Source organism: Nestor notabilis, unplaced genomic scaffold (assembly GCF_000696875.1).
Source record: "Nestor notabilis isolate BGI_N333 unplaced genomic scaffold, ASM69687v1 scaffold3013, whole genome shotgun sequence".
Classification (NCBI taxonomy): domain Eukaryota; kingdom Metazoa; phylum Chordata; class Aves; order Psittaciformes; family Psittacidae; genus Nestor; species Nestor notabilis.
This window is the reverse complement of record NW_009922176.1, coordinates 13,146-35,588: the sequence shown is the minus strand read 5'-3', so window position 1 is coordinate 35,588 and position 22,443 is coordinate 13,146. Positions and strand designations below refer to the sequence as shown.

Sequence of the window (22,443 nt, the reverse complement as noted above, 5' to 3'; positions counted from 1 at the left end):
GGGAAGAGAGAAGGTAGAAAGGATGAAAGAGAGTCTCCAGTGCTCTCCTTAAATGCTTCTAGTATCATCTTATCCAGAGAATCAGTAACTGAAGCGGCAGTCTTTAGATTTTGTGTTTACCTGCAATAATTTCTTTGGCTACAAGTTTCACTTCTTGGTGAAACATCAGTCCCATATCCTGATACGTACTTGAGGAAGCCACCTCATCATATTCTGAGGAAACATGCTGTTACAGTTGGGGTTTTTTAAGTAATTGGTTTAGGTGGGATTTTTGGTGGGGTTTGTTTTGCTTTGCCCTCAGAAAACTGTTATTGACAGACATAGTACTTGTTTTGAAAGGGAAGTCAGAGCTGAAGAATGTTAAGAAGTTAGCTGTCTTTTCCTACAGGCTGTAATGACAGGAAATCTAGATAGTTTGACATGGTCACAGTCTATATCTACCTGTAAGTTTGTAAGGGTGAAAGCAGTGACCGGACAGTTGCATGATAAAGCCAAAGGCATTGAAATATGTACTGTTTTGTAAGAGAATTGCGGGATGAGAAGCTGAGTTTAAGAAATGCAGTCTTATCTGTGGCCATTAAGTGGCTGAGGATCTTTAGAAGAGAAAGATAAGAAAATGCTGAGGATCCAGAGAGAAAGTTTAATCCTTTTTTTCTTAAGCAGTATTTAAATTAATTCCTGTGATAATGATGGCGCTAAGATCAGCACGTATAGATTGTTTAAAGACTAGTACAGATTCGAGACATTTGGCTTGGAAGTTTTGGGTAGTAGAGCAGTCTGTTTTCTCTCATTAAAGATGATGTACTGAGAGAGAATGTTAACTATTTAATTTTCTTGTTCATATTGCAGAGTGGATACAAATTGTTTATGCAGAACAGTTGAGTCAGTCTGTGATAGAGACTAAGATACAGTTGGTAATTATTTCCTTATAGTAGGAAGTAGAGGTGGAAGATTCATTAGAATATCTCTTTGTGACTCCTTGAAGCTCTGAATCTCTTAATCTTTGCTTTTAGTCTTGCTGTTATAAATCTTATTAGGTACTTCTTCAGCATCGTCCTTAAGTCCTTAGACTCCAGCAGATGATTGTGATTCCGTTAGTCTCCTTTAGAAACACTGTAGGAGATATAACTAGGTGATCTATGTTGCACCAGAAGATGAGATGCAGTTGCCTGCCAGTGACAGACACAGTATGCAACTACTAACAGGTAATCTCTCTCTAGCTGCAGTTTACATCTACAGTTACTTTGTTTGAGGAAGTTTGAAATATGTAAGACCTTAGCTGTCACCTCTGACATACCAGTTGTAAAGTTGTAGGTTTGTGAGTGCAGTCCCTAACAGGGTCTAATCAGACAGTTCCAAAAGGACTTGACCTACATGAAATGATGTAACGTTTGCTTTTGGCAACTTAATACAGATTCGTTGTCCTAACTAATACTATTAGAAACTGTATGGGTGGTGTGGCAAAGATGCTTTAGTTGAGTAGCTAAGGACACTAATGTAACTTTGTATGGGAGTGATTAGGTCCTTGGTATTTTTGGCGCCTCCCGACACTTTCAGATTGTGCACTGTCTGGCTTGGGGATTGGTTTTGTTCAAGTTTCTAAAGTTCTTGTTGTTCAAGAGTTGATCTTTCAGTTGTAAAAAGTATGGTCAAAACAGTATTCTCATGAAAGAGTAACTGATAAAGGTGAATTCTTTGTCTTTTTATTGAAGGAGATTTTCTAAATCCGAATGATGTCAAATGTTTTTCTGTGTTGCTGAGCACTTCTACTAGGGAGTGAAGTGGAGATAAATCTGAGATAAGTTGGTAATAGTTGTGCAGGGGATGAAGTGAAAGGGAAGAATTGAGGAGACTATCAAACAATGAAGAGTACAAAAATGGAGGCAAAGTGATTAAAAAGCAAGTTAGTGGTTATAAAAGGAAATGTATCTTTTACAGTGAGCTGTGGATTTCAAATGTAAAAATAAATATGTAATATTTAAGTGCACAAAAAATTCTTTTATTCAATTAAAGTCATGTAGCTAGATTAGTAGATAGCTTATAATGGTAACATGTAATGTAGCCCTGATTATATGATCCACGTGTCACAGCCAAGCTTCAAATTTGGCCTCCATTGCTAAGTTTGGCAGGTCTGTTATCCCAGCAGGGGACATTCTGCATGTGTCCCTTGTCCTTTCTAGGGACTTACTTAACCGAGTCTTTCAGGTTCCGTTTCTGGTGAATGTATTGTCTTGAAATGCGAGGACAGTATCCTTTGAAAAGAACTTCAGGCCAAAGTAGTGGAGAATTTAACTGCAAAAGAAAATCCAAGTCTGGACATAGGGAGACTAAGAAATAAATTAAGAAAAATACAGAGAGGACAGGCAGGAGGAGAAATGATGCAAATAAATGTGAAATGTAATATGGGAGGGGGGACTTGCTATACGTTTTTTTAATTAAGAATTTTGCACTTCTGTAGTTACGGGTTTCTATAGCATACTACTCTGTAGAGGTTTATATAGCTGAGCTCCCTAGAAATGCTGTAAACTAAAATGTGAGGAAATCCTAACCAGCTCTTTGTTTGCTTGTTTTCCTAGTTTTTCTCTTGTGTGCCTTAACCATGCAAGAAAAAAACCCTCCTGTCTTTACTTCTGTTGGATTGCTTTGAACCATACTATTACACATCTTGGTTTATATGGATTAAGTTGTATGCAAGGAAAACAGGATAACAATGAGGAAGATAAAGTAGGAAGAAAAGTACTTTGTTGCATATGTCTGTGTGCATGTATTATGCGAGTAAGTATGTGAATAGATAGGTTTTGACTAAAAATCTTTGGCCATTTTATTGAACTAAGAGTGTCTTAGTAATAATGTGTAGGGGTAGAATTGGGGATATTTGATACTGAGAAGTACATAGCTATTATTTTAGGGGGGAATCACAGTTATTGATACCAATACTTGTACTGATTAGTTTTTTAGTGTATCTATGTATCTTACAAAAAATTTGAAAGGGGAGGAGGGTAGATTTGAAAATAGAGTAAAGCACTGAGAACTCAGTAAGCTCATTGTTAGAACATAGACACTTATACAGTTTTAAAGAGTATTTTTTTAAGTTGTTTTATAAAATAGTTTCTTGCACTTTACCTGCTGGCTTTTCAATTTGGTAGATAACAGCTGAACTCCAGCAGAGTTTTATAATCCCCACGTGCTTAAATATACTAAATGTTCTTTTTCCATTAAGGTTAATGTTCGTGAAGAAATTGAAGAGTTTTTTCCAAGAATGTGGAAGATAAATCAAGATAAAAGAAGGCTAATGAAAAGTATTAAAGATCAGAAAATTAAAATTGAATGGGGGAAAAAATTGAACAGAAGATTGGTCAGATAGAAGCACTTGAATATTTTTTTTAAGGCTATAATGAATTGTTTGAATTGGGGAAGAATACACGAAGTATGAAAAATGAAAAACTCAATGAAGAATGAAGAAAAGTAGAAAGCAAGAGTGAAGTAGAATTAAAAGAATCTGGAAGAATGAATGGGTCCTAGGTTAAGTAAATGTATGGTTTATGTTCCAGTGTCTGTATGATCAAGTTGTAGATGAATTTGCATGATTACTTAGTTAATAGAGAATTGGTGATCTGGTTCAAGCAGGGACTTATTTGAGGAAAGCATACAATATTAACAGTGGGTTAGCAAAATGAAATTTGTTTTGGAGGGTATTGCCTAACCATTTGTTTTTCAGGAGCAATCAATATAATAGAATTACTGTACTTTAAATGTTAGGAGTTAGGCATTTATACAACCAATACCATTTTTAATACTATCTTTTTTGTTAGGAGTCTCGCTCCCAGTCAAAATCTCCAGCTGGGAGTCCTGCTCGTGTAAAATCGGAGAGCAGGTCAGGATCTCGCAGTCCATCGCGGGCTTCCAAACATTCTGAATCGCACTCTAGGTCAAGATCAAAATCAAGGTAGGTCCAGGAAGTTACTTATGTTAATTTAGTGTTACTGCTTATGTCTGTTCTTTTGGTCCATTGATGAGATTTCTTTTCTCCTGTTGCAAAAAATTATAAACCTTGTGGGGTGTATTAACCAGGGCTATGTTAATTTCCATGTTAGTGGTCACATAGGTTGACAAAGTTGAGATTAGAGCTCATGAGTAATAAAGCATGAGTGTGAATAGGGAAAGTAATATAAATAAAAGAAGTAATGTAGAAATAACAACTAAAATGTGTAGGTTTATCTCTTCCAGAAGGGAGAGAAAAGAGATTACATGTCAGTTCTGTAAAAGCTCCTGCCTCCTTCACCCAAATCATTTTCTGGGGGGACAGACTTTTGTGTGGACCTCTCCTTCAGGTGGAAAAAAAAAAGTCAAGTGAGAACTGCAGCAAAGGTAGTCTGGGTTACATAAAAGGAGTAAGCACTGTAACTGTTGTAAGATGCTACTTGAGGAAGTTCTTGACATTCCTTCATTGCAGGCTTTAAAAACAAAATTGATAACTGATTTAAATTGGGCATGGAGAGCTTCTTGATTTGTGGGAGCTTTATGATTTAAATTCATTTTTCAATGCTACACATATCCTTCTCCATGTTTTTTTGCCTCTAGTGTGTGTTTGCAGAGGCCAGGTTTTATAGTTCTGAGAGAGTTTGCTCATGGGTTGAGATAAGAACAGTCCGATATCTAAAATATAATGTAAAACTACTACTCATAATGATGATAAGGGGCAAGAGTATAAAACTAAAAAGGGAAGGGGGAAAAAGCAAAACAACCAGTAAGCCCAAATGATGCCCAGCACACTTGTTCAGCACCTACTGAGTGATACCCAGCCTGACCCAAGCAGCCATCTGGGTCTTTGGTTTACTCCCCCCAGTTTATATACTGGGCATGACGTGCTGTGGTGTGGAATACCCCTTTGGCCAGTTTGGGTCAGGTGTCCTGTCTCTGCTTCCTCCTGGCTTTCTGTGCCCCTCCTCACTGGCAGAGCATGATACTGAGAAAGTCCTTGATCAAGGTAAGCACTACTGAGCAACAACTAAAACATCTGTGTGTTATCAGCACTGTTCTCAGACTGAAGCTGAAACACAGCACTGCCCCAGCTACTAGGAAGGAGAAAAATAACTGTTACAGCTGAAACCAGGACAATATGTCATAAATGTTACCTGGCTTATACCACCTATTTTCTCTCTTCCCTTGTACCATCTTACTGGTGAAAATGGAGGGAACTACCTAATCCTCCTTTTGTCAATGGAGAGAGAAGACAGAAAACAGCATTTGTAGCTCTAGAGGGAAAAGAGGCACTTCATAGTACTATGTTGTTATTGTGTCATGTTCCCCCCTTCCCTGCCCCTCCGCAGTTCTTGAGAGAGGTCAGTGTTCCATCTTCCCTATTCATATGCTTTGTACTAGGGCAGCTGAAAAAGAGTTACTGTGCTCTGAATTCCCAAAGCTCAGCCTAATGTTATAGCTTACTGTCCTGGGTTCAGCTACAGCAGTCATTTTTTCTCCTTCTTAGTAGCTGGTGCAGTGCTGTGTTTTTGACTTTCAGTCTGGGAACAACGCTGATAACACCGATGTTTTTAGTTGTTGCTAAGTAATGTTTACTCTGACCAAGGACTTTCTCAGTCTCATGCTTTGCCAGAGAGGAGGGGAAGCCAGGAGGAAGCAGAGACAGGACACCTGACCCAAACTAGCCAAAGGGGTATTCCATACCACAGCACGTCATGCCCAGTATATAAACTGGGGGGAGTTACCCGGAAGGCCCAGATCGCTGCTCGGGTCGGGCTGGGTATCGGTCGGCGGGTGGTGAGCGGTTGTGTCCTTTTCCCTTGTTATTCCTCTTATCATTATTATTGGTAGCAGTAGTGGTTTGTATTATACCTTAGTTTCTAGAGAGCTGTTATCTCAACTCGTGGGAGTTACATTCCTCCGATTCTCCTCCCCATCCCTCCGGGAGCGGGGGGAGGAAGAAAAAGGGGGGGGAGTGAGCGAGCGGCTGCGTGGTTCCAAGTTGCCGGCTGGGCTTAAACCACGACACTTCTCTTGCAGTGTTTAGCCAGATGACTAACATAATGCCTGTATGAAATCATGCAACGTTGGGATGATGCTGGACAGGATGCTGGGGCATCTGGTCTGGGTCATGTTTTACCTAGAAAGGTTGGACCAAATGATCCTTGAGGTCCCTTCCAACCTGGTATTCTATGATTCTGTAACAAAACTGAGCTAATCATTGGCTAGATGTCTGCAAAGAAATGCTTGAGAAGTTAAGCAGAGGTTTTTTTTGGTCTTGAATACTTTTAAAGCCCAGGTGAAGTTCATTTGTAGATACTGCTGCACTGTTGTGCTGCTAGATCTTTCCATTTTTACAGGCAAGACAGTATTTTACAGTGTGGCATATCTGGTTTTTGTATCATTGTACAAGCGTTAGTTACTTGTGCAGCCAAGCAGATAAAAATTTAAACTTTGAACTTCCTGAAAACTGTTATGAATGTAATCCTCATTGTATGCCAGAAGCACTTTCACAAAGTTAAAAATGATGCTATCGAGCAGGTTATTAGAGATCCACACAATCTTCAGATGTGCAGAGTAGGAGAAATTTAGCTATTTTAATTGTGTCTTAAAAAAAATACATTTTTCTTCAGGAAATGTAAGGCTTACAGTTCAATACATCATGTGCATATGCCTAACTCACATTTTTCTTTTTGTTGAAGATCCAGGTCCAGAAGACACTCGCACAGACGTTACACTCGTTCCAGATCCCATTCTCATTCCCATAGGAGACGTTCTCGAAGCAGATCATACACGCCAGAATACCGTCGCCGAAGGAGCCGTAGTCATTCTCCAATGTCCAACAGGAGAAGGCACACTGGCAGCAGAGTATGTCATGTTCATCAAGGCTGAGTATCAAAAACGAGTTGCTGCTTACATCAGTGTAGTCCAGGTTACCTGCAGGCTGAATTTGATGTGCTCTCTTGATGCTGGGCGATACGGCAATTTGGGGCAGGGGGCAGCTGGCACGGCAGTTGTAGAAGTTGACTGAAAACCATACCATTGCAAGGTCGGGATGTGCAGATAGGGTGGCATCTGCTTCCATCTGCTGTAGACGTTGAACTCTTCTGATTTTTCTGTTTGGTTTTTTTTTCGTTTTTTTTTCAGTTACAATTCCAAGTGCATGTACCCTTCACAAAAACAAGACCTCTTCTGTGCATGCTTGCAACTGGACAGTGTTGATAAGATTGAGTAGGGAAGCCAAAGAAGAAAACTCTCAAGTGCTTATTTGCTTATAACAAACAGTATATTGTGTTGAAGGTTGCTTGTGATTTTATACCTCTGAGTAATTAAATTGCTTTTAGCTTGACAAAATAACCCATGTATTACTAGTTAATGTGTAATAGGAAAATTTACAGTTAAGAAAAGGATCAGTAAGCCTCTCAAAAGGTAAATGAGAAGTATCTCTGTATGGAGAAGATGGAGAAGAGGAAGTATAGGTACACCAACCAAGATCTAACATCTTAGGTTGTTCTGAGAGATTTTTTTCCCAATGGCCTTTAAAATCCATATCAGTGCCTTAGCTCCCGATTCCACATCACTTCAGACAGACCTAAATGAGAGCTGTTAAATACAGGTCTGCCTGTTTTTCTTTGTGAGGACCATGGTACTTTCTGATCCTTTTAGATTTAGTCTGGTTTAGTTTGTTACTAATCCTTTAAAAAAAAATAAAAATAAATAGCAAGAGTGTAGTTTTTTTTGCAGGCTCACCTTGGTGGAGCAGCTCACCAGGACCAGATAATACCAATGTGAGGGAGAAGACAAGAGTGTATGAAAAAGGGCAAGACTAAAGCAGCACTAATGTACAGTGGCTTAAGCTGTTGTGAAGCAGTGTTCATAGTTACACGTCTTGTGGATTGTTGCCAGTGTGTAATCATGATGTAGTAAATATGCCTCTAATGTCTTGAAAATTGGCAGGAATAACTGAACTTCAAAAGGGTTAGCAGATTTCCTGGTAAGAGATGAATGAATCCACTTTACTACTTTAGGAAATATTAGAATATATTGCTCTGCAAAGAAGCCTTTTTGCCTTGGAAGTGACTATGAAACAGTGTTGTTTTCACAGTGAGTTTCACATTAATTCTTAGGAGTAGTTCTAGTAGTGTCAAAACAAAACTGAAATCAACCGGATTTGAGTCCCCTAAATAACAAGGTCCTAAAGACACTAGGAAAATTGCTAGCAATTTTGCCACTTCTGATCTTGTAGAGAGGACTTGCATACTGTGTTGATGGGAGGCAGTACAAAAGCCTAATATAAAGCTTTTAGTCCTCTGCAGTCAGTTTAGTGCTTCCAGTGGTGATGTAACTGTCACTTGCTGCTTTGGGTATGGAAACTGATTTTCAGTACTTCTCTTGCCTAGAAAATGTAATTGGATTTAAGTGTATGGGGGATGTAAAAAAAGGACAACACTGGTATGTAATGTGCGGAGGGACGTGTTCAAACAATGATTTAAAAGACTGAGGGATTTCATTAGAATCACAAGAGTTTGAGTAATAAAAAGACTATTAGTGCCACTGAATTATCAGGTAGATTGAAATATGTATTATTAAAGAAGCCTAAACCTCTATAATTAAAACTTTCAAATGACAAACTGCTAGGTTGTGCTCTGCTCTTCAGCTATAATAAGGAATTGTAGAAGATTCATGTCTTGAAACAGAAGTTTGAACTTTGGCAAAGGGAAAGAAAGAAAGAAACTTCAAATATATTAATAGTTTGGACATCTTATTTTCACAATGGATTCCTGAACAAAAGCACTGAAAAGAACATGACAGAAGATCTAAATATGTTTGTTCTTTGAATCGGGCTGAAACTCAAGTTCTGTGGCATAAATTACTGTGCATCAGTGGCTTTGAAAATCTGAAACTGAAACACGTATTTCGGCTGTGTCAACTTCCAGTTGTTATTTTAACAGAAGCGTTAAATCCCGGTGACTGTTGCTGCCATTTTAAATGGCTGAATCTAGAATAACAGGTGCCAGATATTTAACTGGAAAAATACTAATTTATGTCAAAATAATTCTTAGAGTGGAATTGGAATTACATGAACTCTGTGGCATGTAGAGCAACTTTTAACCTAACAGAGAAATTGTACAATTTTGCAGAATCACAGAATGATTTGTGTTGGAAGCAACCTTAAAGGTCTTCCAGTTCTAGCCCCCTGCCACGAGCAGGGACACCTTCCACTAGCGCAGGTTGGTCCAAGCCCCATCCAACCTGGCCTTGAACACTGCCAGGGATGGGGCAGCCACAGCTTCTCTGGGCACCCTGTGCCAGTGTCTCGCCCCACTCATAGTGAAGAATTTCTTCCTAATATCTAATGTAAATCTCCCATCTGTCAGTTTAAAGCCATTCCCCCTGGTCCTATGACTATCTGCACTTATAAAAAGTCCCTCTCCAGCTTCCCTGTAGGCCCCCTTTAGGCACTGGAAGCTGCTCTTAAGTCTCCCTGGAGCCTTCTATTCTCCAGACTGAAAAAGCCCATCTCTCTCAGCCTGTCTCCTTAGGAGAGGTGCTCCAGCCTCCTAATCATCTTTGTGGCCTCCTCTGGACTCCAGCAGAGTAGAGGGGGAGAATCACCTCCCTCGATCTGCTGGTCACACTTCTTCTGATGCAGCCCAGGATGCAGTTGGCTTTCTGGGTGCAGGTGCACACTGCTGGGTCATGTTCAGCTTCTCATCAGCCAGTACTGCCAAGTCTTTCTCCTGAGGGCTACTCTTAATCCAGTCTCTGCCCAGCCTGTATTTGTGCTTGGGATTGCCCCAATCCAGGTGCAAGACCTTGTACTTGGCCTTGCTAACCTTGATGAGGTTGGCATTGGTCCACCTCTTGAGCCTGTTAAGGTCTCTCTGGGTGGCATCCCTTCCCTCCAGCGTATTGACTGGACCACACAGATAGGTATTGACAGCAAACTTGCTGAGGGTGTACTCATTCCTACTGTCCATGTTGCTGAGAAAGAAGTTGAACAACACCGGTCCCAACACTGACCCCTGAGGAGTGTCACTGGTCTCCACTTGGACATCAAGCAGTTGACAGAAAAATTCATATTTGACTTCCTTTAGTTGAAGTGACATGTATGAAGCAGATCTGTATCCCACATCATGTTAAAGATTCAAGAGTTGTCTTGTAAACGAGATTCACGCAGCTGGCCTTCAATGCTTGTTACTCTCTAAATGAAAGAAGCAGGTGGCTTTCATCCAGCTCACAAGTGGGCAGAGAAAGACCCTCAAATTTGAATATTGACTTTCAGTATAGTTGGATATGAAATGTTGAAGGAGGAGGAAGCTTTGGTAGTAACTAAATTATAGTTCAACTGCTGGTGCTGAAGTGCCCAAATGCATTTAGTGTGTGCGACTGGATGCAGTGTGCACAGTACTGGTGGTGATGGTGCAGAAGAGCTAATGGTGGGAGTTGAGGCAGGCTGACCTGTTCCTAGCACACACTAATGTCATCTGTTAGCTTGTTGGTGATTCAAGCGTGAAAGACTAATCCAGTAGGTTCCTGTTAATTCTGTAGCTTTTCTGTAATAAGAATACTTAATTTTTATCAATGAGTTTTTCACCAACACACATTCCTCTTTGTCTTTTTTTTCTAAAATGCCAGGAAAACAGGTTCTTCTTGAAAATTGGAATATTGAAATGATAACTGCTCAAGTTAAGTTTTGTAGTAAACAGTGTATCGTTTTCTTCAGATTAAAAATTGTTAGTAATTGAGAAATCTTGATACGAGAATGCTTAACTTGTTTTATATAAACTTAATTGGAGTTGAACATTTGTCTTACCAGGCTAATCCAGATCCTAATACCTGCCTTGGAGTGTTTGGTCTCAGTTTGTATACCACGGAGAGGGATTTGCGTGAAGTCTTCTCCCGTTACGGACCTCTGACTGGTGTCAATGTGGTTTATGATCAACGGACTGGACGATCAAGAGGATTTGCTTTTGTTTATTTTGAGAGAATTGATGATTCTAAAGAGGTAAATTCATGCTTTGCTACTTGTAACAGGTGTGCTCTTTGTTCATTGTCTTCATCGCTATCTCTGTAAAACACAAACCAATGTTTTTGAATGCATATTTCACTAGCAGGTTCTCACAGTGAGATTAGTTTAAAATATTTTGTTCAAACAACATAGTGCTTTTAAACAGATGAGCAGTTTAGTTCAGTGTTCTGATGCTTGGGTAAATTTTGACCATGAGCTGCATTGAATCACTAATGAGCTTGTGCATTGATTTTAGTCTGTTGCTTCAGAATGAAAGTAAATCTTTAGACATAAAAGTCTTGTAGTATTTTGAAACATTTTTAAAGTTATTTTTTGAGAGTAATTTTCTCTACTAAAGTTCTGAAGGTTCTCTTTGCTTCACATTTTCTTCTTTAAAAGCACATCATTGTGCATTTGAAAGATAGTGGAGTTTGTCTTGATTTGTGCGTTGGTCAGTGTCTGCTATTTATACAGATAGCTATTTACATTTGGACTGAGTTGTTAGTATAATTGATCTGTAAGGAAAGAATCCAAAGATGCAAACAGCAGCTGGTATTACGGTTCATCACAGTAAGCAGTACTTTACATGTGTAAGGAAGGATACTGTGAGCTTTACCAAATACACTGAAATTTGTAGGCGAAATTGCTATTGAAAGTAAAGACTTTTTTGGGGAAAAAAAAATTAAAAGTTGGGCTTTTTTCTTTAGGCTCTCAGTCTGGGATTATCTCTTTATTTTGGGCAAACTGAGTCACAGACTTTGTGGATTAATACTCTTGGGCACATGTTTCAGATTTGCTGTGATTCTGTTTACATTTGCTAAGTGTATTCATAATGTTTGGATGTGATTCCTCAGTTAGCATTGAAGGGAGGGAGGGTGACAGCTGTGGAACCTACTGTCAGTAGCTGAAAAATGAAAACTGATGCTAGTTGATGATATTTTAATGAAAAAAGTTATGTGGGTGAGTTGGTTGAACTAGACTCAGTTCTGATCTTTGATGTAGGGTGTGATCCACAGAGAATCAGTTTATGGGAAGAGTAGGGTTTGTAGATGTGTGCTTGTTGCAGGTTGCTAGGGGTAAGTAAAAGGACACAAATTTCCTTTAGCCTCCCTTCTGTATTTTCCCCACTATCACTTAGACAGGTAGAGAGGGGAGTTAATAGGATGGATAGCTGTATATTCCATCTTCAGTGGCCTGCTCTCTTCTTTTAGCTTTGTATTTCTTTGCACTCTGAGTTTAGTGGGATTTTGAAACTATGACTGTTTTGTAGAACATTTAATGTACAAAATAGTTGCACAATATTTCTTATCACATCTGTGTGCCAGTATTGTCTGTTTTACAACTTCATATGTCTTCAGAAGTAGGTTTTTTTCTCGTTGCCATGGGCAATGGTCATGCATGACACCATACATTTCTTAAAATGTTCCATATAAATAGCATGAAGTAATTTGTTTAGCATAAAGCTGGTTTGGCAGATACGGCGAAATGGAATGCAGAGGTAAAAATGGGATGTTACTTACAGTCAAAAAATACAGAAATAAAGATGAGCATCTTAGGAACTGAAATAATTGGGAATGTAATTAAACCCTTTTTTTTTCCCTACCCAATGGGCTAGTCCATGAAGAGGGAAAAAGGATGTAAAACTTCCCAACACTTGGAATTTACGTAACTGAAATGTTTTGGCAAAAAGCATTGGAGAAAAACTTTATTTGACTTATTTCATGGACATTGAGGACGGATTTGACAATGGCAATGAATGGCAGCTAGTGTGGGAAAAGGGAATATAGCTACAGGCATGAAGCTCTTCTTATGGGTCCTGTAGGAGAACACTTGAAGGACATGAAGTAGTTCTCTGTGTGGAAGATGGATCAAATCTGAAAAGTTGAGTATGCATAAAAGCAGTGACACTTGAATTACTGTTGTTCTGAGTAACTACCTTTTCTCTTAAAAAAAAAAAACCCACCCCAAAACCTAAACCAAAACCCCAAACTTCCAACACCCTAAGCATCTGAACAAAGAGAATATATTAGAAGTGCGTTTCAGTCTTTCTAAAGTAGTCATAGATGAATTATAAGTATGTAGAACTCTACAGAGGAATGAGGATTTCCCATCGTCTCTACTGTTGTCCTTCCAGGAAAGGTAAAATGGGGAAGCCTCTAAGTTGACATGCTCTCATAAACACTCAATATTAAAATTCAACACCAAATGAGTTCTGAGTAGCTATGTTTAAACTTTAATAACTTAGTTTAAGATTGGTCAGTATCAGTACTGAGTGGTTTCTGTAACAGCTGAAGTCCCTCAGGACCATGGAAAATAGCGTTTCTTAAAGGTAATACTTTGCTGTATTCTAAAAGTAACAAAGGGGCAGTAGTAAAGTTTATTTTAACTTAAGCTGTTTTAGACTTTCAGAACTTCAAATTGATTAGCAGCCTTGTTAACTGTTTATGATCATCTTAGTTATAAAGAGGAGCAGAGATTTATTAATTTTTGACAACTACTAGGTTGAGCAGCTGTCAGCATCACAGTAGCTTCAGTCATTCCACCTTAACAGGACTGGGAAAGAAACATTGGATGCATGTATCCATTGTAAAGGAGATTTCTTGTGGAATCTCTTCTACTCTGTTTGAAACTCCACTGAGATTGAGATGCAACTTTATGGTCTGACTGAAGGTTTCTTTTCCATCAAATGTCTTATTTCAGTGGTCTAGCGTTTGCTAGATAGTACTTGACAGGGTTGTTTATGTTCTGACCCATACTGAAGATGCTCGCAGACACTGTCTTTAGTTCAGAGCATGATAGCAGACAATAAATGTTGAGGATTGATGATTGTCCAGAAAACCTGAGGCTTTGCTGTGCTAATGTTCAAAATTTTGGTGTGCTAGTTCAAAACCTGTTTAAAAACCTTGTGTTGTTACCTACCCTTCTCTAGAAGAAAAGGTATTCTTTCTTATGGTGTAGTGCTTTTCATTTTTTATAAAGTTATATTAAAACAACCCCCCCCAAAAACCTAAACAGAAAGTAAAACTTGGTATTGCTTTTTTGTCTTGTGTGTTGCAATATCTTGTCTTATGTTGGCCATCCTTCTGCTAAGTCTTGAGAACCACATGTGCAACATTATGCAAAGGTCAAGATCTGTAACCATCTGTTCAAGACCTGTTTCTCAAGATTGGCATTCTTTCTTACATGTACGAGTCTCACACTGACAATACTGAGACTTGCATAGCACTGAGCCAGTGTTGTAATACTGTCATTTTGCAATATTTACACTAAACTATAGAGGATATTCACCTGATCATCACATTAGGATTTTGTTTCTGTGTTTAAAGGAACCCAAATTTTTATATAGTAGGAGAAGGGGTGAGGGGGTTGGTGGAGGGGATTGTTTATCTTGGGTTAACAATAAATTGAGAGAATGATGAGTAAAAAGTGCTGGCTGTTTACTACAGTTACTGGGGATTTAATACACCACTATCAAGCTTTTTAGTAACTCAGAATATGAAGTATTGTCGTTTGAGAATACTGTGATTGTACTATATATCTGCAGCAGGAACTCATCTGACAACCATTAGCTACAGCAGCTGTTGGCAACATGGTATTTTCTGATTTCTGATGCTAGTTACATGCTCTTTATAGTTCTGACCATCTTTCAGAACTGTTTTCTGAAGTAGTGTTCATTAGCAATCAGTACAAACTTTATCTAGACAAACAGAACTATTAACATAATTCAGTTACCAAAGACCGGAATAACAGGGTTTATCACTTTAATTTGTGAGACATTTAATTTGTGGTGCAAGCAGACCGCCTTAGAAGCATGATTATTGACCAAAACTTCCCCCATAGCTTGTTGAAGAAATGCTTTAAATACTATTTGTGGTATCAAAAGCGACCTTAATATACCAGAAAAGAACACAAGAAGGTCTCAAATGTTTGGAATTACAAGTTGCAGACTTCTGGAGACTCTGAAATACTATGAAATCGCTAATACTTGCAGAAACATATCCAGTTACTCATTCTGGTTCTCTAAAATCCTGTATTTCTTGACTCTGAAACTCTTTAAAGTACACTTTAAAGAGAATACATTCACTCAATAGATGTTTAAGCTCAGAAAATTATATTTAAAAAATGATCATTGTTAATATTCTAATAATACTTAAAAAAACCCCAAAACCTTAAAGTAGAGAATATGAATTGACTCTTGTTCGAAAGTGACACAGATACTTGAACTCAATTTGACCACAGTAAGTGTGGGGGGAAAAAAATCGGGTTTCATAGTTTCTTTTTTCATCCCATTAGTTTGTTTTTTTTCCATAGAGTCCTTTCAGATGTCCTCATTAAATCCAAACCTGAACTGGTGATACCAGTATACTGGGGGCAGAAGGGCTAATTGTTGTATCTGAGTGTCCCATGCTGCACCTGTGATACAGTGGAGATGATGTTTTCACGGGTAACACTTAAGTACGGTATGGGAAGGACTTCAGGTAGAAAATAAATAAGAACCCCTTCCAAAATCAGCAAACAGAATAAGGCAGTATCTTACATAGTTATTTTTAAATCATGAAAGTAGATTTTCAGAATAGTCCCAACATAAATTGCTTGTGTTTGACTGCTCAGGTGTATTCAGTCTGTGCATCGCTAACTTTGTGGTGATGCCACATCATTGAAGTAATTCAAAGCAGTTACTCGGTTGAAATGTAGATTCTGTGATCTCTTGTACAATACAAATGGTATCTGGAACTCCATAGTGGAAATGTAAAGTGATTGTGACATCAGCTCTGCCAAGTGTCTCTTCTCCCCTGTTCCTCCCCACACCCTTTCCCCCAGTGATCACAGTGGAGGTTGCAGAAATTTCCCACATTGTTTCCTTGTCCAAGCTGCTCTTCAAGGCATTACCCAGCCTGAAAGATTGTTTAATTTTTTTTCAGTGAACTTTTGATTGCTTAAGTACCAGTCACCTCTGTAAATTTGTGCATATAATGAAAAGTTCTGTGTTTCCAAACTTGCTTTGTGCTACCTAATTGCTAATACATGTAGGAAGCACCACATGCTGTAATAAATATCAAATGAAATATAAATCTGTTAAATTTAGTGCTTTCTTTCTAACTGTTTGAGCCACTGAAGGCTCTGTCATCCTATAGTTTGGGAACTGCTCATTTTGTCAAACTAGCACTTTACACATGATCATTTGAAGGAGTTTTGTTACTATAGATAGCCTGCTGAAGGTTTAAAACTGTACTCTAAGGCTGAATTATTACCCCTGCCATTCCCTATCCCATTCTCTTGTTTTCTGACTGCAGACATATAGATGTGTATTCTGGCGTACAAAGTCATTTTTTCCTTAAACTTTGCAACCAAACCTAGCAGTATATGCTTATAGGAATCCTCTTTGCTTGCTTATCTTGCAGAAGCTGTGCAAGTCTTTTAACAACATTCAGATATTTGAAAGAAAATCCAGGTTAAAATAAGAATGGACTGTTGACAGTTAAAGGCTCCTATGAGGGTATTGTGTGTCTTAAACCCCAGTATAATTTGATTTTTGTCTTTTAAAATCTTCTGTGTGATGGAAATACAATTCTGTCTTTTAAACAATATTTGAGAATGTCCTCTGCGCTGTTAGAGCAAGTGTGCAATTTTTTAAACTTTCACATTTAGATGCTCTTAACACAGCATTTGTGCATACCCAAAACCAGTAAGAAAAGCAAACTGAAATGTGTTTTGAATATTACATGCTAGTCTAATAAAATTTTAAATCCAAAATTTGATTATGAACTGTTCTAAAAGAAAACACAAAAGTTTCAGTCATTGGAAGCACTAATGGTTTTACAGCCTTTGTACAAAATAAACACTGTTGTGTCGCTTGGCTGAAACAAGGTTTTCAAATAGTTCTTTTGCTCCTATAGCAGCAGTCCTTAGCCAACAGTGTAAGTACTTTGTTTCAAAAACACATTAAGAATAATGTGTGCACATTAAGAATAATGCAGAGAATTTGGAAGTATGTTTGGGAGGAATTTCCAGTTACTCATTGTAATACTTACTATCAATTGTTGTTGGATTCATAATGTCTTAGTGTGGGTTTTGGCTTTTCTGCATTTGGGGGAATGCAGTCAGAACCGTAAAAGGCTTTGTTATGTGAATATATTTAATAAATACTTTGATTATTTTGCTTTGCTTTATACTTTTTAGTTGGCAGTTGTTGCTGACAGCTGTTGAAAGCTAAGAAAGTAAAAGTTTTAATACTGAGTAGGTAATGAGATTCTGTGACCAGGGTGTCTGGGTTTCATGCAGATTGGTAACTATGAACTGATCTTTATCCACTGAAATGTTACACATTCTTGGTACATTCAAAACAAACAAGTCTCAAAATCAGTTCCTCATGTCTTGCTGTTATGTTGCTCTTCTCTGTACCATCCTTATGTCAAAGAACTCTTCCTCTTAAAGAGGTGTTTATTCTTTTAACTAAATGGCATGTGCCAGATGTTCTGGATTTGAGGTGGCTTCTTGTTGGTTAAGCTCTGCAAGTTGCTGGTTGGTATAAAAATGCCATGAAGCAGAAACGTCCTTAGCTTTCAAGATAACTTGCATATTGCTTGCTGCATTTCCAGAAATATGCTTTTCATCAAGAAGCTAATTTTTCAACCAGCTACTTGCAGCTTTCATTTCTAGGTCTGTGCACACATAGATTCCTAGGATCTGTGCACAGATTTAGTTTAATTTCGATCATCCTTGTGTAACAGGACTTAAAGAAGTCTCAAGGCTGTGAAACTGAAGTTAACGATCCTGTTTTATTCGCTTAACATACTTCAGTGTATGCTGAAAGCCTTGAAATGCTCTTTGGCTTGCAGTTAGCCAAATGTAGATGACTTATCTTTGTACGAGAACAGAACTCACTAGGTGGCGGTATAGTACAGATATAAACAGCACTACTAACACCAAACTAAGTGTAGTTAAATAGGTTAGTGATAATTCAGTCATTTCTAGTTTGGGGGCATCACATTGTAGTCATGTGGGTGTCAGGTTTTTGTTTCCTCCCCTGTGACTTGTATGTTAATTCAGTAAGGTTCTTGTTAGCAGCAAAAAGTGAAATTTCCAAAGAGTTGTTTGCTTCATTATTTAATAAAAAAAAAAGAAAAAAAAAAAAAAAAAGCTCTGCTAAGAGGCACCTTCTCATTTTGAGGTTGTCTGTGGCTCCTCACAGTTAAATAGTAGCAAAGTGTTTGTGTTCTTTAACTCGAGATTGTAACACTCCACACATGGAAAATACAAATAATGTATACTGGGCAGAGTGCTGTGCCTAGTGACATGGAGAGGTGTGTGTTGGTATTTCAGAGATCCCAGAGCAGCTGATAAGAGGATTTAAAAAAAATTAAAAAATTGCTTTGCAAATTTTAATATTAAGTCCAGCAATAACTGTTCGTTAAATTTTTATGGCTGGGTTTTTTTGTGAAGTTACTGGTGCATGAATATAATTCTCAAAAGTACGCTGAGCTCCTTTGAAAAACTATTTTCAGGATTTTGAGTTTGTGAAAGGCCATTGTATTGATTCTCAAAGAGTAGAAGCAGGGGCTAGAACACCCAGTGAGTGTGTGCAGGGGCTGCGGGCGGCTCTGAAGGCACAGGCTTCTCAAGCGCAGCCCCTTCTGTGTATCGCTTTAGCGAGCTGCTATTGTCAGAGTGAGTGGGGAGGAAGGTTGTAATTAGGTATCCATGTAGGCTGAACCCGCCATTTTACTAAGCTCTGCTGGAGTAGGTCCTTGTAAGGGAGATGGCAGGAGGCTGGGAGAGCATGAAATGGCAGCCGACTAGCAGTAATCCGGCCATATGCACCCTACAGGAAGCCACTGTTTTGCACAGCTTTTGAATCCGCCCGTCCCCTCTGGGTCAGAGACGGCGGGAGGAAAGATGCAGTTTTCAGAAAAAAAGATGTTTTGATTTTCAGTTTACCTTTCTGATGGGCAGAAGACAAAGTCTGGGGGAAGTGACTGTGTTAGTGGTTAGCACCGTGCTCTCTTAGGAAGGGATTGTGTGTCATGTTACTCCGGCACCCCAGTGCGGTCCTGTAGCACTGCCGGCAAACGGGCCAGGGGACAGAGATGAGCCATTCACCACAGTGGGGCACTAGTAACCAGTCTAAATAAAACACGTGCAGGGCTTGCTTTTCTGATGGAAAATAATGTGTTCTGTACATAGCCTTCCTCTGCTACCAGTAGGTTGCAGGTTTCACACCCCTGTTCCTTGTGTCTCCTGCAGGCAATGGAGCATGCAAACGGTATGGAGCTGGATGGCAGGAGGATTCGGGTGGATTACTCAATCACCAAAAGAGCACATACACCCACCCCAGGCATCTACATGGGCAGGCCAACACAGTAAGGATTCACTCATTTCCTGTAATGGGGCTAAAATGGATTTAAACTGAATGCTTGGAGTCTGGTTGAAGAAACGGAATTACAGAGACTTTGTTGAAATTTTAGAGTTGTGCCAATTGTATCTTATCACAAAGTTATTAACACAAAGAATTCATTACTGTGGTTCATGTATACTGTTAAATTCTACTGTACTTTATTGCCCCTATTTATAAAAAATGAGTTATTTTTAAAAAACACATACGCAGCACGGTCAGTTAATGTGGCCTTAGCTTACTGAAATACTGTAGTGCCCCTTTGCCTTTGATTATTATGGGAATTAGGCTCAAATCCATGGTGGGGTTGCTGCTTGGGTTTTTTGTTTGGGTTTTATTTTTGAAGGTGTTTTAATGTTTTGTTCTGAGATTGTTTTGGCATGGCATAGTCTTAAGTGTCTGATTTACAAAAACACTTTAAAAAAGCTTTTAAATCATATTAACCAAGCTGAAGAGTAGATGTATAAAGTGATGATTTTGTGTTTTTTGGTTTTTCCTGAATAGCAGTGGAGGAGGTGGTGGCGGTGGAGCAGGCCGTCGCCGTGACTCGTATTATGATAGGGGGTATGACAGAGGATATGACAGATATGAGGAATATGACTACAGATACAGGTACCCAGCCTTTATTTGATTTCTGTAGGAGCAGTGGATTTGTTGGAAAACCTGAAAAGTTAGGTGACAAGACTGTCACTCCATTCATAGCAAGATTCTGTATATGTGCTTGCTGTGCGCTAGAGCCTCATTGTGTTAAGTTTTGTGAGATTAAAAGTGATCATTATCTCCAGTTTTTATGTTAATTCAGTTGTACAGTGAACAGTTGGGCAAGGAGTTAATTTTGCTACCTGAAGGAGGTAGAGTATGTGCCCTGTAAATCTAGTGGACATATAGAAAGGAAAGTCATTTTTCCATGCTGTATATAGAACCAGGGACAGCTGACACACAGTGCTGTTTCAAAAGGGGTTATTTGTAGATGGGATTTTTAATGCTTGACATTTCATAACCAGCTCACTGTTTTGAAAGTTATCTAGTTTCAGAGAATGTTGTTCAACAAGAATTGAAGGCATCTGGAGAAGCACTTCATGTGTTCGCAGGGCTAGTGAGAGTTTAATAAATTCTTTGTCTGGAAATATCTTACAGTTTTAAACCCATCAAATAGAGAAATATAAAAGCTTTGTTAAATAACTGTAAGCCACAGGCAAATAAAGCTGAAATCATTCATGCAGGCCAAGTCTTTCAGTGCTAAGGAAATGGTTATGTTCTGTAGAAGTGGTGTGAATAAGCCTTCTTTCATAATGGATGTTGTTGGGTTTCTTCTTAATTTCCTTTAAAGGAGACGATCACCCTCGCCTTATTATAGCCGATACCGATCACGATCAAGGTCCCGTTCTTATAGTCCAAGTAAGTAAATACATGTGCATAAATACAATCTGGCTGGTTTAAACCTTGTTGTTACTAATATTAATTGATCAGTGGGAATTCTGAATGTGAAAGCAAGGAAGCTGAGATGTGTGTTCAGTGTGTGTGTAGTAACTGGTATTGTCTTTTGGGGTTTTTTTGCAGGGCGCTACTGATGATCAGAAGAGTTACAGTTGAGGACGTGATTTTTAAATACAAAGTTCACATCCTGGCTTCCCTACTGCTTTCCCTCCCATCTTCTCTTCCTTGTCCTCCATCCAGCTCTTTTACAAATCTTTGGTTCATTTAGAATATACATATTTCAGTTGAAGTATTCCCGTTTTCCATCCCTTCTTATTGTAATACTCTTAAATATTGTAATTGTTGTAGTTTTTGTGTAGTAAAGCATCTTAATGAAACTGAAATAGACCCCAAAGTGCTGATACATTTTGGAAGTCATTCCTATTTTGTTTTTAAAACAATTGGACTCCTGACTAATCAGAAGAGAGCATTGATATTTTTAAAGCTTGCATGTCATATGTAGTATACACACTCAGATACTTTAATAGAAACCTGCATTTCCAAGTAACTTGTTAATGTTTCTGTTAAAATGTTTACCTATTACTTTGATAAACAAGTAAGACTTTGAGCCTTTTCTGTAATGTCAAATTTACTTAGATAGTCATGAACCAGAGGACTTGGTTGTTTTTGTTTTGTGTTGTTTTGTTGTTCTTTATTTGTCAGGTAGTTGCTTTGAGTGTAGATTATTTGAGCTAGAGCAAAATTTGGTATTTGACAGACTGGGAAAAATAGATCCTTGTACACTCAAAATTGAGTCTGTGTTTTATAGACAAAGTTTCTGAATTGCTACACAGTGGATAACATTTGAAGTTAAAACTGTAAAAATCCTGGGGGGTTTATTGTACTGGGTTGAATATTTCCCCTTAATCGGTACAGGAAAGAAAATATTTATTGAACATGGCAATTAGTTATATAATTTGCTGTTCATTTAAAAGGGCAACAATAAAACCCACCAACGTTTTGGTGTTGCAGTAAAGATTAAGCAAGTTTTGTTTCCAGCCCTTTTTGGAGTTTTGGAAGTATGGATGGAAAAACCTACAACTACACGTAAACCTTTTTTTCCCTCCTCAATAAAAGTTAATTCCACTGAGACGTGGTTTCTTGTCTTTTGTTCCTGCATTTTGCGTCACCTTGGGATACAGATTAAATGAGACTTGATAATGCTGTATGGATAATAAAGTCAGCATTTGCCTGTCTTCTTGGGAGCCTTGTCTTCCCTGAGAATCCGCCAGTGGTTACACAGGGTGGTGAAACAGAGCGGGTCGTCCAGCTTCCCCTTGTGCCAGCTTTGGCACTCACTGGGCTCATGGTGAGATGGTTTAAGGAGAAGAAACACAATTGACTTTGTTTAGACTTCTGGCAGGTTTTGCCCTCTGAAATAATGTGCCATGTGGCTGGTTGAATGTTGATGTTGGCACAGCAAAAGGAATAGGACTACAAGGCCCTTGCAGCAAAAATCATTTCATCCTGATTGTCAGGGAGTGCCACCAAAAGTTTGTCAGCATTTTAAGAGGGTAAGCATATGAAATGTCATTTTGTTAAATATTTATCAATGTCAGTGCCAGGAACTATTATCAAGTAA

The 22,443-nt window shown here is 38.6% G+C and overlaps 1 protein-coding gene across 1 annotated transcript; it reads left to right on the top strand.

Annotated features, from left to right (window-relative positions):
• Positions 1-3,412: 3,412 nt before the first annotated feature.
• Positions 3,413-21,949, top strand: TRA2A (transformer 2 alpha homolog (Drosophila)). Its single transcript, XM_010011485.1, has 7 exons — positions 3,413-3,946; positions 6,684-6,849; positions 10,802-10,990; positions 19,238-19,353; positions 19,890-19,997; positions 20,716-20,783; positions 20,946-21,949. The coding sequence occupies exons 2-7, from the start codon at positions 6,817-6,819 to the stop codon at positions 20,954-20,956; spliced, it is 525 nt and encodes a 174-aa protein (XP_010009787.1). The 5' UTR covers positions 3,413-3,946; positions 6,684-6,816; the 3' UTR covers positions 20,957-21,949.
• Positions 21,950-22,443: the final 494 nt, after the last annotated feature.